The sequence below is a fragment of the Ochotona princeps genome, chromosome 10 (assembly GCF_030435755.1).
Source record: "Ochotona princeps isolate mOchPri1 chromosome 10, mOchPri1.hap1, whole genome shotgun sequence".
Lineage (NCBI taxonomy): Eukaryota > Metazoa > Chordata > Mammalia > Lagomorpha > Ochotonidae > Ochotona > Ochotona princeps.
The window spans coordinates 47,659,353-47,672,262 of NC_080841.1; the positions used below are offsets into that span (position 1 = coordinate 47,659,353).

At 37.5% G+C, this 12,910-nt stretch overlaps 1 protein-coding gene across 1 annotated transcript in view; it reads left to right on the forward strand.

Annotated features, from left to right (window-relative positions):
* FMN2 (formin 2) overlaps nucleotides 1–12,910 on the forward strand; it is a 293,706-nt gene that overhangs the window by 197,485 nt on the left and 83,311 nt on the right. The window contains exon 15 of the mRNA XM_058669764.1: nucleotides 9,539–9,631. Within this exon, the coding sequence (XP_058525747.1) occupies nucleotides 9,539–9,631 (93 nt within the window). The remainder of the gene's footprint in view (nucleotides 1–9,538; nucleotides 9,632–12,910) is intronic.

Consider the following 12,910-nt stretch of genomic DNA (forward strand, 5'->3'; position numbering starts at 1 on the left):
TTTCTGATTCCCCTTATATCTGAAAATCCCTTCTAAGTGTTCTTTCTTCATACATTGACCCCTTTTCTCATTGCATGTTGCTTTCCTCAGTTGATTATATCCATATTCAGTTTTGCTGTTATTCTGGTCTCCAATCTTATGTGTCTGATTCTTGGTAGCAAACTACTCCCATGTTCCACTGCATTCTAAAACCCAGTGATTTCATCAGGTCTCATCATTTTTCTCTATTCCAACTCACAAACTCTCCACTCCACTGGCATCTTCCATTTCTGCCTCTCTGCTTCACACACAGTGAACTTTAAAATTGCCCTGGGAACTTGGGTGATGAATTTTATTTCTAGGGACTTTTTTTCAAAATGGCTTCGGTTTGAGTAATGACAGAAAGATTCTGAAAAGGCTCCACCTACTCTGAAGCTTGGGTTTTTATGAAAGACCACGTATTAACATTCCAATTATTTTCTGAACTCTGGTAATTTTACTTTCTGAGTATTTCTCAGATCCACAGCTTTTTCTGTCTGCATGTGATGTTTACTTTTGCCAACACTTGTACTGATGGGCAGTGCTGAGAGTTGATGCCATCTTTCTTTCTGCTTCTGTTGTTTTGTTTTGTTTGTTTGTTGCTAGCAGTGATATCGAGAGGCTAGGCTTTCTCAAATTTTTGTTCTAGCACTCAGTCACTGATTCTATGAGCATTGAGTGGCACAGCAAAGACCCAAAGCAGCACTTTTCTTGATGGTACAAAGTTAGCAGGTGAGATTTGATTCTCAAACCAACAGTTCTATCTGTAGCGCCCAGCATATACCCTCAGTCCTGATTATGGCATAAAGCGTAGCTCTCCTGGTGGGCCAGTTCTGCAAGTTTTCCCCTACCTGCCCCCACACCCAAGGAGTCATTCCTGGAGACAAAGTGCAGGCTCCAGGCTCTGTAGCTGTAACTATTTCCTAAACATCCCACTGTCTCCATTGATCTCCTTTAGGTAGCTAGAGTGGTTTTTCTTTCCAAAAGTGAATGCAGGATAACGCATAAACCAGCTTTACATGGGAAACAATTTGGTTTTGGAAGAATTTCCTGATCTAATCAACATTGTTTCTTCCCCCTTTGTTATGTGGCTTCCTTTCTATTTGCTGAGGCAGGTTTGTAGATGCCAATGAAACCTTCTGGAAGTTCACAGAAAAGCAGTGACTATAAACTGTGATTAACATTGATTGAACTTGGAGGCTTACATAAATTACAGGCAAAATATTCCAATTTCCCCAAGAAAAATAACCAGACTTCTCATAGTCAAGGTTCATTTAAGAAAGTAGAGTGGATGTTCTTGGTTTCATCTCATGGTGGTAAGGTTGTTTTTGCTGTGCCTTGTGATATGCCGCTCTGTGGACTCTGAATAAATTGGAACCCACTTTGGAGTGAAACTGTCAGACGTACATTTTTTTTCTTATATTTTATAAGCTGGATTTTTCTTTATATTTGGAGACTTGATGCGTGCTTTACCAGTATTAGCCCTTTAACACGGTACAAAAATCTTTTTGGCTTGAAAATGTCTTTAAATTAAACAAAAGTTGACATGATTGGAATTACTCACTTGTGCCAACAGTCTCCTAACAAATGTTTTTTAATATTTGGATTTGATTGTAATGTAAGTTTTCCAGGAACTCTATCTTTGTTCTGTTTTTAATAATGTTTCTAAATGACCCTTCAAGTTTGCAAGATTGCAGTGTTTGGTGTTTTGTAAAAAAGATTTACATAGTCACATACCAGTTAGATGTTCATAAGTACTAGCCGGGATGACATGTTGTGCAACATGATGTACTACACTTAAGGGACAAGTAAGATCCAGTCTTCTAAGGAAACCTCCTTTCTCTTTGTGTGTTATCTCATCGCATTGGCCCTATTAGCAAGCAGCATTGAAGTGCAAGAATATATATGAGAATTAAAATTTGTAAAGATATATATGGGTGCTTTAAGTTGTTCACTGAACATTAAAGTGAATGATATTAATTTTGGTGCGAAATTTTTGAAATGGAAGTACAGTTTTTCTATGATGCACATTTTTGAGCAATTTTGAATATCCCTTATATGCAGGAATTCCAATTTTTTTCACTAAGATAAGCATTCTTTTAATATTATTTGCCATGTATTCCTGTTGATAGCTTTATATTTGTCCAACACATCCTTCTTTCTTTGTAGAGTCAACAGGTAAAACAACAACTAAACACAAATACTTTTATATATTGTATATCACAATCAAGAAGTTTGTAAATTTAGATTTGGTTGCACTTTGCCTAAGAATTATATGATGTTTTAAAAGTCACTACTGAAGACTTGGTGTCTAGATTAAGGAAAACTGTGCTTATACGTAGAGTTGACAGCAATGTCTGTGTATGGCTGGCAAGTGCCTTCTCTGTATTTCAGTACTAGACACAGCCCTTGGCTTCATGGAATCTGAAGTTCAACTAAAGACAGATACATAAGGAAACAAACGCAATAAAAAAAAAACCACTAGCAACTGTTATTTATTTATTTTCGAGAACTTCTAATGATCATCTCCGTGCTTATTACTTCAACTTCCGCTTCTATTTTGGGCTCAGATAATGGAAGAAATAGTCCAAGAATTCATAGCTAGTTATAGTGCACGTTTATTGTTTGGATCCAGATGTCTTGCATCCAAAGGTTGGCTTTCATCCTTTCTCATTCACATATGTAGAATTGGGAGGTAACAAAGTTCAGGAATGATTGATCCTATTCGGTTGGAGTGTTGGTTGAACCAAAAATAGTATATATGGGTAAATAGAAGTTCAGCAACAGATTGTGATTTATGCCAGGTTGATGCATAGTAAGGGTAAGGCTTGGATACATTTCAGTGAATTTTTATGTATTCATGAGAAGTTCATCGTCGCATGTTGATATGTCAACAGATAACACCATGGCTGAGAAAGAAATTGTAAGTACTATCCCTTTAAAACAGCAAAGATGAATATCACATACTTTGGAATTAATTTGAACAAAATTGTGGATGGCCTCTATAATGCATGCTATAAGACATTTTAAAAAGAAATAGAAGAAGGTGATAAAAGATGGAGAAATTTATGTTCCTGGATTGGCAGAATCAACATCAAAATGTCCATATTACCAAAAAGTAATACACAGATTCAATGCAATCCCAATCAAAATCTCAATAGCTTTCTTCTCAGAAATAAAAAAGATGACACGCACAAAAAAATCAGAAAAACGTAAGAGTCCACAAATAGCCAAAGTTTTCCTGAAGAATAAAATTCAAGCCGGAGATATCACAATTAGAGACCTCAAGACACACTACAGGACAGCAGTCACCAAAACTGTCTACTACTCTTGCCGAAACAGAGATGAGAAAGAATGAAAAAGAATGGAAAACCAGAGGGAGCCCACACATATATAGCCAAGTAATTTTTGACAGTGTTCAATCACTATGGAAATCAGTATGGAGAGTGCTAAAAGAACTGCAAATTGATCTGGTATATGACCCAGCTGTGGCACCCTTGGGAATATATGCAAAGGTAATGAAAACTGCATATGAAAAAGAAATCTGTAATCCTATATGTACAGCAGCACAATCCTTAATAGCAAAGAAACAGCATCCACATGCCCATCCAAAGAGGAGTGGTTAAAGAAATTGTGGTATATCTACTCCATGGAATATTACTCAGCCATTAAAATGAATGAAATTATACCATTAGCAACTAGATGGTACCAACCAGAGACCATTATGCTCAGTGAAATAAGTCAATCCCAAAAGGAAAAATACCATATGTTCTCTCTGATATAAGGAAACCATAATGCAAATGAGGCTTTTGTGCTTTCATCACCCATGCATTAGTTATTCAGTGGCATATTTTTCGACTCCATGGTACTGTAATTTTTGCTGTCGTTATTATTTTAAGTTCATACCTGTTGTTGACCTTATTTTGTGGCTCTCATTTAAGGGAATGTGTAGTGATGGAGTAATAGATTACTATATCCAGATGTGAAGATACAATGCAGTATGTATCCCTGCTTCCAAATCACAGATGGACTCCCAATGAAACTGTTGGACGTATCTAGGCAATGGATGCTGGACTGTCTGACATTGTGTGTACCAGCAATGTCGGGCCACAGACTGATGGATTTATAACTCCTTATGAATTACTGTATTATTGTAACAATATTGAGAAAGTCAATTGGAGGAGGGAAATCCAGACTCTATGAAATTGTATCATAAAATTCAAAACAAAAATGTAGAAAGGCTTGGATTAAAAGAGGAGACACATGTGTGATTAGCTCTCTCTGGGTTATGACATTTCTAGTATCCCTCGAAACTTTGCTTAATGTCTCCACTTGACCCAGCTGCACTTCAAGCTTTTTGATTATTTCCCCATTGTTGACAGAAAATATCTTCCAATTCTGAGATTTTCTTTCTTCTGCTCCCTTCATTCTATTGTTGAGGCTTTCCACTGAATTTTTCATTTGCTTCATTGTATCCTTCATTTCTAATAATTCTGCTTGATTTTGTTTGTGTTGATATTTGCTATCTGACATATTCCTTATACTTACTGAACTCATGTATGTGCTTTTCTATTGTTGATAAGAAGCTTTGTAACAAGTTTTTATAAATTCTTTTCCTACTCTTTTCTTGATGCCTTCATCAGTTAACTGTGAGATTGCCAAAGGCTTTGGATTCTTTATAAGGGGGGCTTCAGTAATATTCATTGTGCCTCGTTCTCTCTTTTGCTCTTTGTCTTTGTTCTTCTAGCTAGCAGATTCTCCTTCTTAGGGTAGTTTTCTAAGCTGTGTCACCCACAGAATTACAGGTCAAGTTTACTGATTGTATTTCGTACCAAGTTCTTCATTTTTAGTCATTTATGCCACTTCCTCCAATGAGTTTCAGGCCTGGACTCTATGGTAAGCTTCCACCACAGCTTCCCTCTGTAGCACCAGCTCCTATCTCACCACTCTGCACCTGCTGTGATGCTGTGCTATGGCCCATCGTTGCTTATGCAGCCGTTCTTCCACATCTGGTTCAAGTAGTTTCCTGGATTATGGGGAAACCAGGTGTGCTAAATAACTGTGCTGCTAGTGGTGTTGATTTTGCCAGAACCTGCTGGCCATTAGGTCTGAGGGCCACCCAGACCTATTTTGGGTGGAACCTGTAGGATGCCATGTTGGTACTGTTTTCCCTCTGGCATCAGAGCAGCACATTGGGCCATAAATAATTTTGCTCTCAGCTTAGCACATGTACAACTCACTTTTGTCCCTCCAGTCCTCAGTCTGTGCCACACTATACAAAATGGTGCCTGACGTGGCATTGATGGAGTTCTTGGTCTGCTGGCTGTTAGGTCTGAGGGCCACCCAGACCTATTTTGGGTGGAACCTGTAGGATGCCATGTCAGTACTGTTTTCCTTATGGATCTGTGCAATGCACTGAACTGAAAGTGAGTTCGCTCCCAGCTTAGCGCATGCACAGCTCACTGTTATCCATTCAGTCCCACAGTCTTTGCCATACTACACAAAATGGCACATGAGATGGCACTGGAAGAGTCCTGGATATTCTGGCCATTAGATCTGGGAACCACCCGGACCTATTTTGGGTGAAAGCTCTAGGACGCCATGTCTGTACTGTTTTCCCTGTGGGACCAGCGCAATCCCTGAGCTGGAAGTAAGGTCACTGCCAGCTTAGTGCATGTGCAGCTTACTGTTGTCCTCAGTCCCAATGCCTTTGCCACACTATGTAAAATGGCACCTGATGTGGCACTTGTAGGGTTCTGTGTCTGATGGCTGTTAGGTTTAGGGGCCACTCACTCTTTTTTTGGGTGGAACCTGTAGGTTATCAAGTCATCACTGATTTTCCTGTGGTATCAGTACAATACACTGAGCCAGAAATATGTTTGATCCTGGCTTAGCACACATACAGGTCACTGTTGTTCCCTCAGTCCCACAGCCTTTGTCTCATTGCAACAGAATGTTATCGATGTGGCACTGATGGGGATCTGTGCTATGGAATCCACCCTGTTCCTGCATCAACTGCTTGGGATCTACTGCTCCGTCTCTGCTTGGGCTCAAGTCAAACAAATTGGCAGGATGGGAAGTTCTTTGCCTGTGTCTGCCTCCTGAGCTGCCAGTTACCTCTCCTTTCCACCTGGCTGTCGTTGGAGCTCTGGCTCCTGGTAGAGCTTGGATCATTGCTCATTAACCACTGCAGGGGTATCTGATTGCGGTAACACTACTCCATTGTCTCTGTTGCTTCCCCATGTCCATGGGTCTCCAGGTACTGCATTGCCATGAGCCTGTCTTATCCTATTTCCTGGAATGTGCCCTCTCTGATTCATCCTGGCTAATGATTCTCTTTCTATTTAAACCTGTCCGCACCCTATACCACCATCTTGCCTCTCTCCTACTGAGACTTTTTAAAACTCACTGAAAAGATGATGCAATTAGGATCCAAAAGGTTAAGCAAATCACTAGACACATCTCCTGGAGGAAAGAGCTGGTATTTAAACCCTTTTTGGAAGACTTCAAAAGCTAAAATTTTATTTTCCATTTAGTAACTTCTTACCCAGCCACTAATCGATCTAACAGCAACTTGTTTCTTGTGTTAGGCACAAGGTGTATGAATGGGAAAAAGATGAATATCCTCTCCTCAAGTAGTTAAGTCTAATAACTGATTCTGGGGCCAGAATGACTATAGCTAGAAATAACTAAGCAGGGTGTGGTAGTGGATATTTAATTCTACTTTCTCAACTTGTGAACTCTGGGCAATCCCTTTGTACTTCATTTTTCTTTGCCATGATATGATTATGTTAATGGCCTATTTCGAAGGGTTTTATGAATATTGAATATGATAACACATGTAAAGAGCTTAACAACATACTCTGACAAATAAAGTATACTCAGTATGGACAAGATGCTGTGAGTTCACAAAGAATGAGTAAGCCTGTCCTGCCTTGATATGTGTGTCAATGGATGGAGGAAGCTATGAAAGAGCTAGCTCTTGGAATGCTGTTCATACAAGTCAAACTTACAGTGAAAATTGGTTACATAAAGTGTGGAATAAGGTTAGAAGCCATTTGAAGCAAAGCATATAACATTAACAAAGATAATGATGATGATAAGTTTGACAAGCCCATCTTATAGAGAGTGCTAAATAAATATGTGACTATTTACATGATGTTATGTCTTGGTAAATCCTCCATAACTTGAAAATATCCAAAGTTGAAACTTCATGCAAAACGCCTGTCTACCAAACATCATTTAGCCTGCCTGAATCATGCTCAGATAACTTAGATGATCCTACAATGGGTAAAATTTTCAGTTTAATATTAAAGTCTTGAAAATCACATGCCTTTTATTGGATAAGTGTTTCCAAAGCACTGGCGGCATATTATTCTATGGTTAACAGTCTTTTTCCTTAACGCTGTCGGGTTGACTAGGAGATATGGCCTGTCGTTGCTGTCATTGCTGTCTGTCATGGAGGAGCATTGTATACCTCATGATATTATCCTGGGAAAAGATCAAAATTCAAAGTTCATGTTATACTGAGTGCATACAGTTTTGAGATTTTATAAGCATTTTTTAAAAAATCATAGTTCTAAGTATCAGTTCTCAGGGACTGTCTACATTTCATAGATTTGGCTTTGAAATGGTTTCCCTCTTCAGACTGCAGCAGGAAAGGCAGTGGTCTTTAATGGTTTCAGGTTATAAGTGTTATCTTTTCTGGGTGGCTTCAAAATTCAGCATAATTCAGACATGTGGAGGATGAGAGATAGGTAGCCCAGGTAAGTGGTGTTATAGTGACTGGATTAGTGATGATCAGGATATATGTATCAGGTTAGAGAAGGAAAAGAGATGAGAAGACTAACTTAAGAGATATTTAGGAGTGAAAAAAGGTGTTTAGGAGTTTAAAAACTAAGAGAATTATAATTTGAGAGAAAAGAGAGAGTTGGACTAAAGAAAAACAGAGTTGAGAATAACTTGCCTGTTTTGACTTAAGCTATTAGTTGTTTATAGTTAGGTGTTAATATTACCAATATGGGTGGGAAATGAAGTATCAAATTTATAAAGGACTATGATGAATTTTGTATGGCGAATATTGTGTATTTGGTATCAATGGATGATTAATGAATGAGTCCAGAGCCATCAGATAACTGGGCTGGTGATATTTACTAGACAGTCGCTGGCATCTAAGATCTGAGAGATGTCTAGTGAAAAGCATGAGAATCCTGGTTGTGCCTCCATTGATCATAGATTTCTACACTTGAATGCTTTCTGTAATTTGATAGGGAAGAATGTGTGCTAACATCAGCCTTCCTGTACCTTCCTGTATCAAAATAGTGAATGGCCTAGAAGCTAAAAAAGGAAGATACAGTTTTAGAAGAGAAACAAAATGCTAGAGTGAAGTCAGTCTCCTTGGAGAATTGGCAACTTCCTTTAGACATTTAGTGATGATGTTTTCCTTAGTTAGAATTTTATTTTTAAATATATTTTAAATTTTTGAATTACTTCCTTTCTGGCTTAGATTTCTTACTCTCATCCTAACAGAAATCATTTCTTTGGAAATTTTCTGAGAGGCACGAGGCACATCCAAAATTTTGTAGAAAATGGAATTAAAAGCTAAGGGTTTCATTTTGCTTTGTTTATTGCAAAAAACTTTTTTGAGATTCAGGCAGGGGAAGTTTCTTCCCAAAGTTCATGGAGAGAACATTATGAAAAACTTATGCATGAGAATAAAAAAAATTGCACCAAAAGAAACCTATCATTGCAATCCATCTGCCCATGAGCTGTATCTGTAGACTAAAAACATGTTTGATGCCACAGCTATAGAAAGAGCGCCAGCTTTGAGGTCAGATCAGAATTTCATTTATGAATCAGTTACTTTTTATCAATAGTTCTTGATAGAATTAATGCCTATGTGAGTCTCAACTTCCTTGTCTGAAAAAAATGTGCAATACCTATCTTACCAAATTATATTTATGATTAAGTTAATCAATAGGTAAAAATAGATGTTGTATGTAGTATTTTCTCCCTAACTATCATTCACTTAACAATATTATCACTATTGTTTGTTGTTACTTTTAATAAATTCAGAACTTAATTAGGGATAAAATAGTATTTTAATTCAGTTGATCGTAATAGTACAAAGTAGTTACATATTGCTTTACTGTGTATCAGCCAATATTCTAACACTCCACATCTGTTGACACATAAATGCTTGTAACTATACTGTGAGGTAGACTCCCCAGTATAGTACCCATTTCAAAGATGCAGAGGCTGAGGTTTAGAGGTTAAAGGTTGTCTTCTAGTACTCATTAGGACATAATGGAGCTGGGATTATAGATAACGATGATTCACTTTTTAAGTTCCTATAAAACAAAACTTTGATAATACATTTCTTATGTAAGAAGTTGGTTGCTTCCAAAATATCGATTAAACATAGGTCAACTAGAGAGGTTAGCAGGATTTTCTGGTATGGGTGATAGGGTTGGGCCATTAGAGCTGTTTTTCATTCAGCAATGTCCTCCTCTCATTGCAGCCTGTGAGGTGGAAGCGGGCAAGGTGTACCAGGTCTCCTCAGCAGAGCACATGCAGCCTTTCAAAGAAAACATGGAGCAGTTTATCATTCAAGGTAAACTCTGAAGAGATGCTCTTTTCTCCTTCTGTTTCAGCACAAAGTTAGAATAGAGTGCTTTAAAATGAACATGTATTTAAAAGGTGTTTTTTCATATTATAGAAAACTAGGCTTAGCTTACTCTTGAGTCACATGGTTGTGAGTTTAGCAATAAACTAATCAAAATGTTTTGTGAATAGTAGTATTTTTTGCATGATACTAAATATGACAGATACCAGTTAAAATAGCTCGAATTTATAAAGAAATTAAAGGTTTTTTTTTTTTTACTTTGTTGTAAAAAATTAAATTTGTTTCTAAGTTTTAACTATGGCTGTAGCCTCTGTTCTTTCTGATACTTATTTGGCTTGTCAAAATATTGGACCCAAATCACAAAATAACTTTATATTTTTCCAGTATTCCTAATTTGGTATACAGGAGACATAAACAACTCAAGATATTTAGCACTGTTTTTGTTGATTCCTCCTACATTGCTCTGAGATAAACAAGAAGGAACAATTTCCAAAGATGCTAAAGAAGTACTTTAGAAAGACGAAAAACATCAATTGAAAGTCCCACCAATTGAAATCCTTGCAATTTGAAATTGTGTCACAGCATTCACTACTGAAACATTTCAGCTTTGGCATGTTGAATTTCCTCTGCAGGTCAGATGTGTGTCATGCCATGGTCTGGGAAGCTTCTGTTTCAGGAATTCTCTTGGAGGCTGCCATAGCGTGAGACAGGCCACGCTGCGCTCCCAAGGCTGGTGAAGCTGCACCGGCTGTGGCTTGTTATAGGTTGTCCCAATGTCATTGATTAGGAAGTAGAATGTGCCAATGTCATTGATTAGGAAGTAGAATGACAGAACTCAGCAGTCATGTTAAAGCTGCTTTCTGGACAACTGTATCTGATATATACATGATCAACAATAGTTAATGGAAATACCTGTCATTTACAGCAACATATGTGATGATTTTTTGTCTGTGATACATGATAAAGAAATTATTTCTTAATTTCCAGTTGGTTGTGGAGAATTTATTTACTATTTTTCGTGAATTTTTTTAATATATATTTTTATTATTTATGTATCTGAGGTGAAGGGGGATATTGAGGGAGAATCCCCACCCAGTCTCCCACCCGCCCAAGGTCCCAGATGTGGGGCATGCTGAGATACTTGCTCAGGTGGTCTTAAAAGTCTTCCAGTTATGGATCGCTGCCAGTCACATCCCTCCCAACTCGATTAGGTCATTGAAGAAGCCACTGATTGTCACAGTCCATCATGGAGTCTTCATTTGCCCAGTATTTTGCTGCCCAACGTTTAGCTGAGGTGGTTGATTGACCTGTTCCGTCCTCCGTCCTCTCCTAGCCAGGGCTCTGAGTCCAGCAGTTTGATTGGGGAGATCATCAAAGAGACTTAGAGGTATTCCCAGATCAGATTCCCGCATGTTCCAGCAAGCACCGGGTCTGGCACAGTCCATCGCCACAATCAGTTGGTGGTTGCAATCACTGGGCTGGCTCCATTCTCAGTCCCAACTTGCACTGTAACCAAGGGTGTTGCAGTCCAGTCTGTTTTGTACCATCTTAAAAAGCATAACAGAAAACAGAAGATAAGAATAGATGAGGTAATGAGATCAGTAGGGAATCGCATACTTTGCCAACATTTCTCACTGAGCGTAGCTTGCACTTTCTTTTCTCTTTTAAATTTATGTGTGCTTTAGAAAAATGTGCATATAAATATATATGTGTATGTTTTTCTGAGCTTTGAAAGATCTGAGATATGGCACATTACTTTTATTTAGGCATCTTTTGATGTCATTTCCCTATGAAGCAAATAGAAGTCTGGTTCTGTTCTGTTGGCATTTACTGACTTTTAGACTCTTTTAAATTGATGTGTCCATTTAATAACTTAAACCAAAAATTTTTTTATACATGCATGACAGACAAATGTATGGCAATCTTTTTTTAAATGGGGCTGATAAGAATTTTTCTACATGCTATGAAATGATATGAAGTCTATACAATGGCTTTATAGATAAAAAATGGCTAATGAGATTTATCACGGACCTTGTTCTGCGTCCCTTTTGCCCCTCTTTCTGCAAACATTTCTTTCCTAAACAAAGCAGAGTAAATCATGCCTGAGACATAGAAATAGAATCAAGATGAAAATGCATAAATCTGTAATCACATGCTTGTAATTAAAAGTATACTGAAACCTGAACTCTTAAATATGCAACCTGCAGAATTGGTAATTCTATACTTGAGAATGAAGAGATGGTGAAAGCAGTGAATATTACCTGTGGCCATAAACGGAGATGAGGATCTTCTATCAGAAAATGTATGCAAGGAACTCTATAAGCAGTGTTCATTTTTCAGGATGAGCATGTTTGATGTAGCTTTTGCTTGTTTTCCTGAAAATATAACACAGCACATTTCAAAGTGTTCATGAAGAAGCAAAAATAAAAGTTAAGTTTATATTTTGTAAAAGTTTTGGAAGTCATGCATAATTTCTTCATAATACATTTTTATGACAGTTTTGAGACCTCTTACATGCATGGATTTAAAATTTTTAAGGAAATACTTCTTTAAAAAAAATGTCCTCTTTCCTGTGATATGAACTCTGAATACTTAGAACAGTTGGAAGTGGGCCAGACTGCAGCCAGAACCTCAGGACTCCATTTGGATCTCCTGTGTGGGTGACAGGCATCTAAGTACTTGAACCATTACTGTTGTGCTAAATGCCTGTCCTCTCAAAAATTTCTACACTAAAGTAAGCTTTATTCCATTTTCCATAAACATTTTAAAGTTCCTTCAGGAGATTCTTCTACATGAAAAAGTTGAATTTTATTATACCTTTTCATTGACCACTTAAAATTGAGAAGCAATCAAAATTGTCTTTAAGCAATGTTTTACTCGTTATCATGCCTTAAAATTTATCTCACATGTGAATTTTCTTTATAAATACATCATCTCATTATTGCACTTAGAGACATAATAGAGCGTGTTTACTCTTTTCTGGGGGTACCTCAGTCACCAAAAACAAACAAGAAAATAAAACCCAACAAAATGAAAAATATGTATCTTTACACGGGAGGAGAAAACTCCTTTACGTACAGTGTGAGAGGTGAAGTAAGAAGCTTTAGGGCCACCATGTTAAAGCTCACTTGGGAATATATACATCTATATCTATATAGATATAGATATATAGATACAGATATAGATACACAGTCTATAGATTACATGCATATGTTTCAATCTAAATGAGATTTAAGGAATGGTCATGCAATGAGCTACCACAGACAC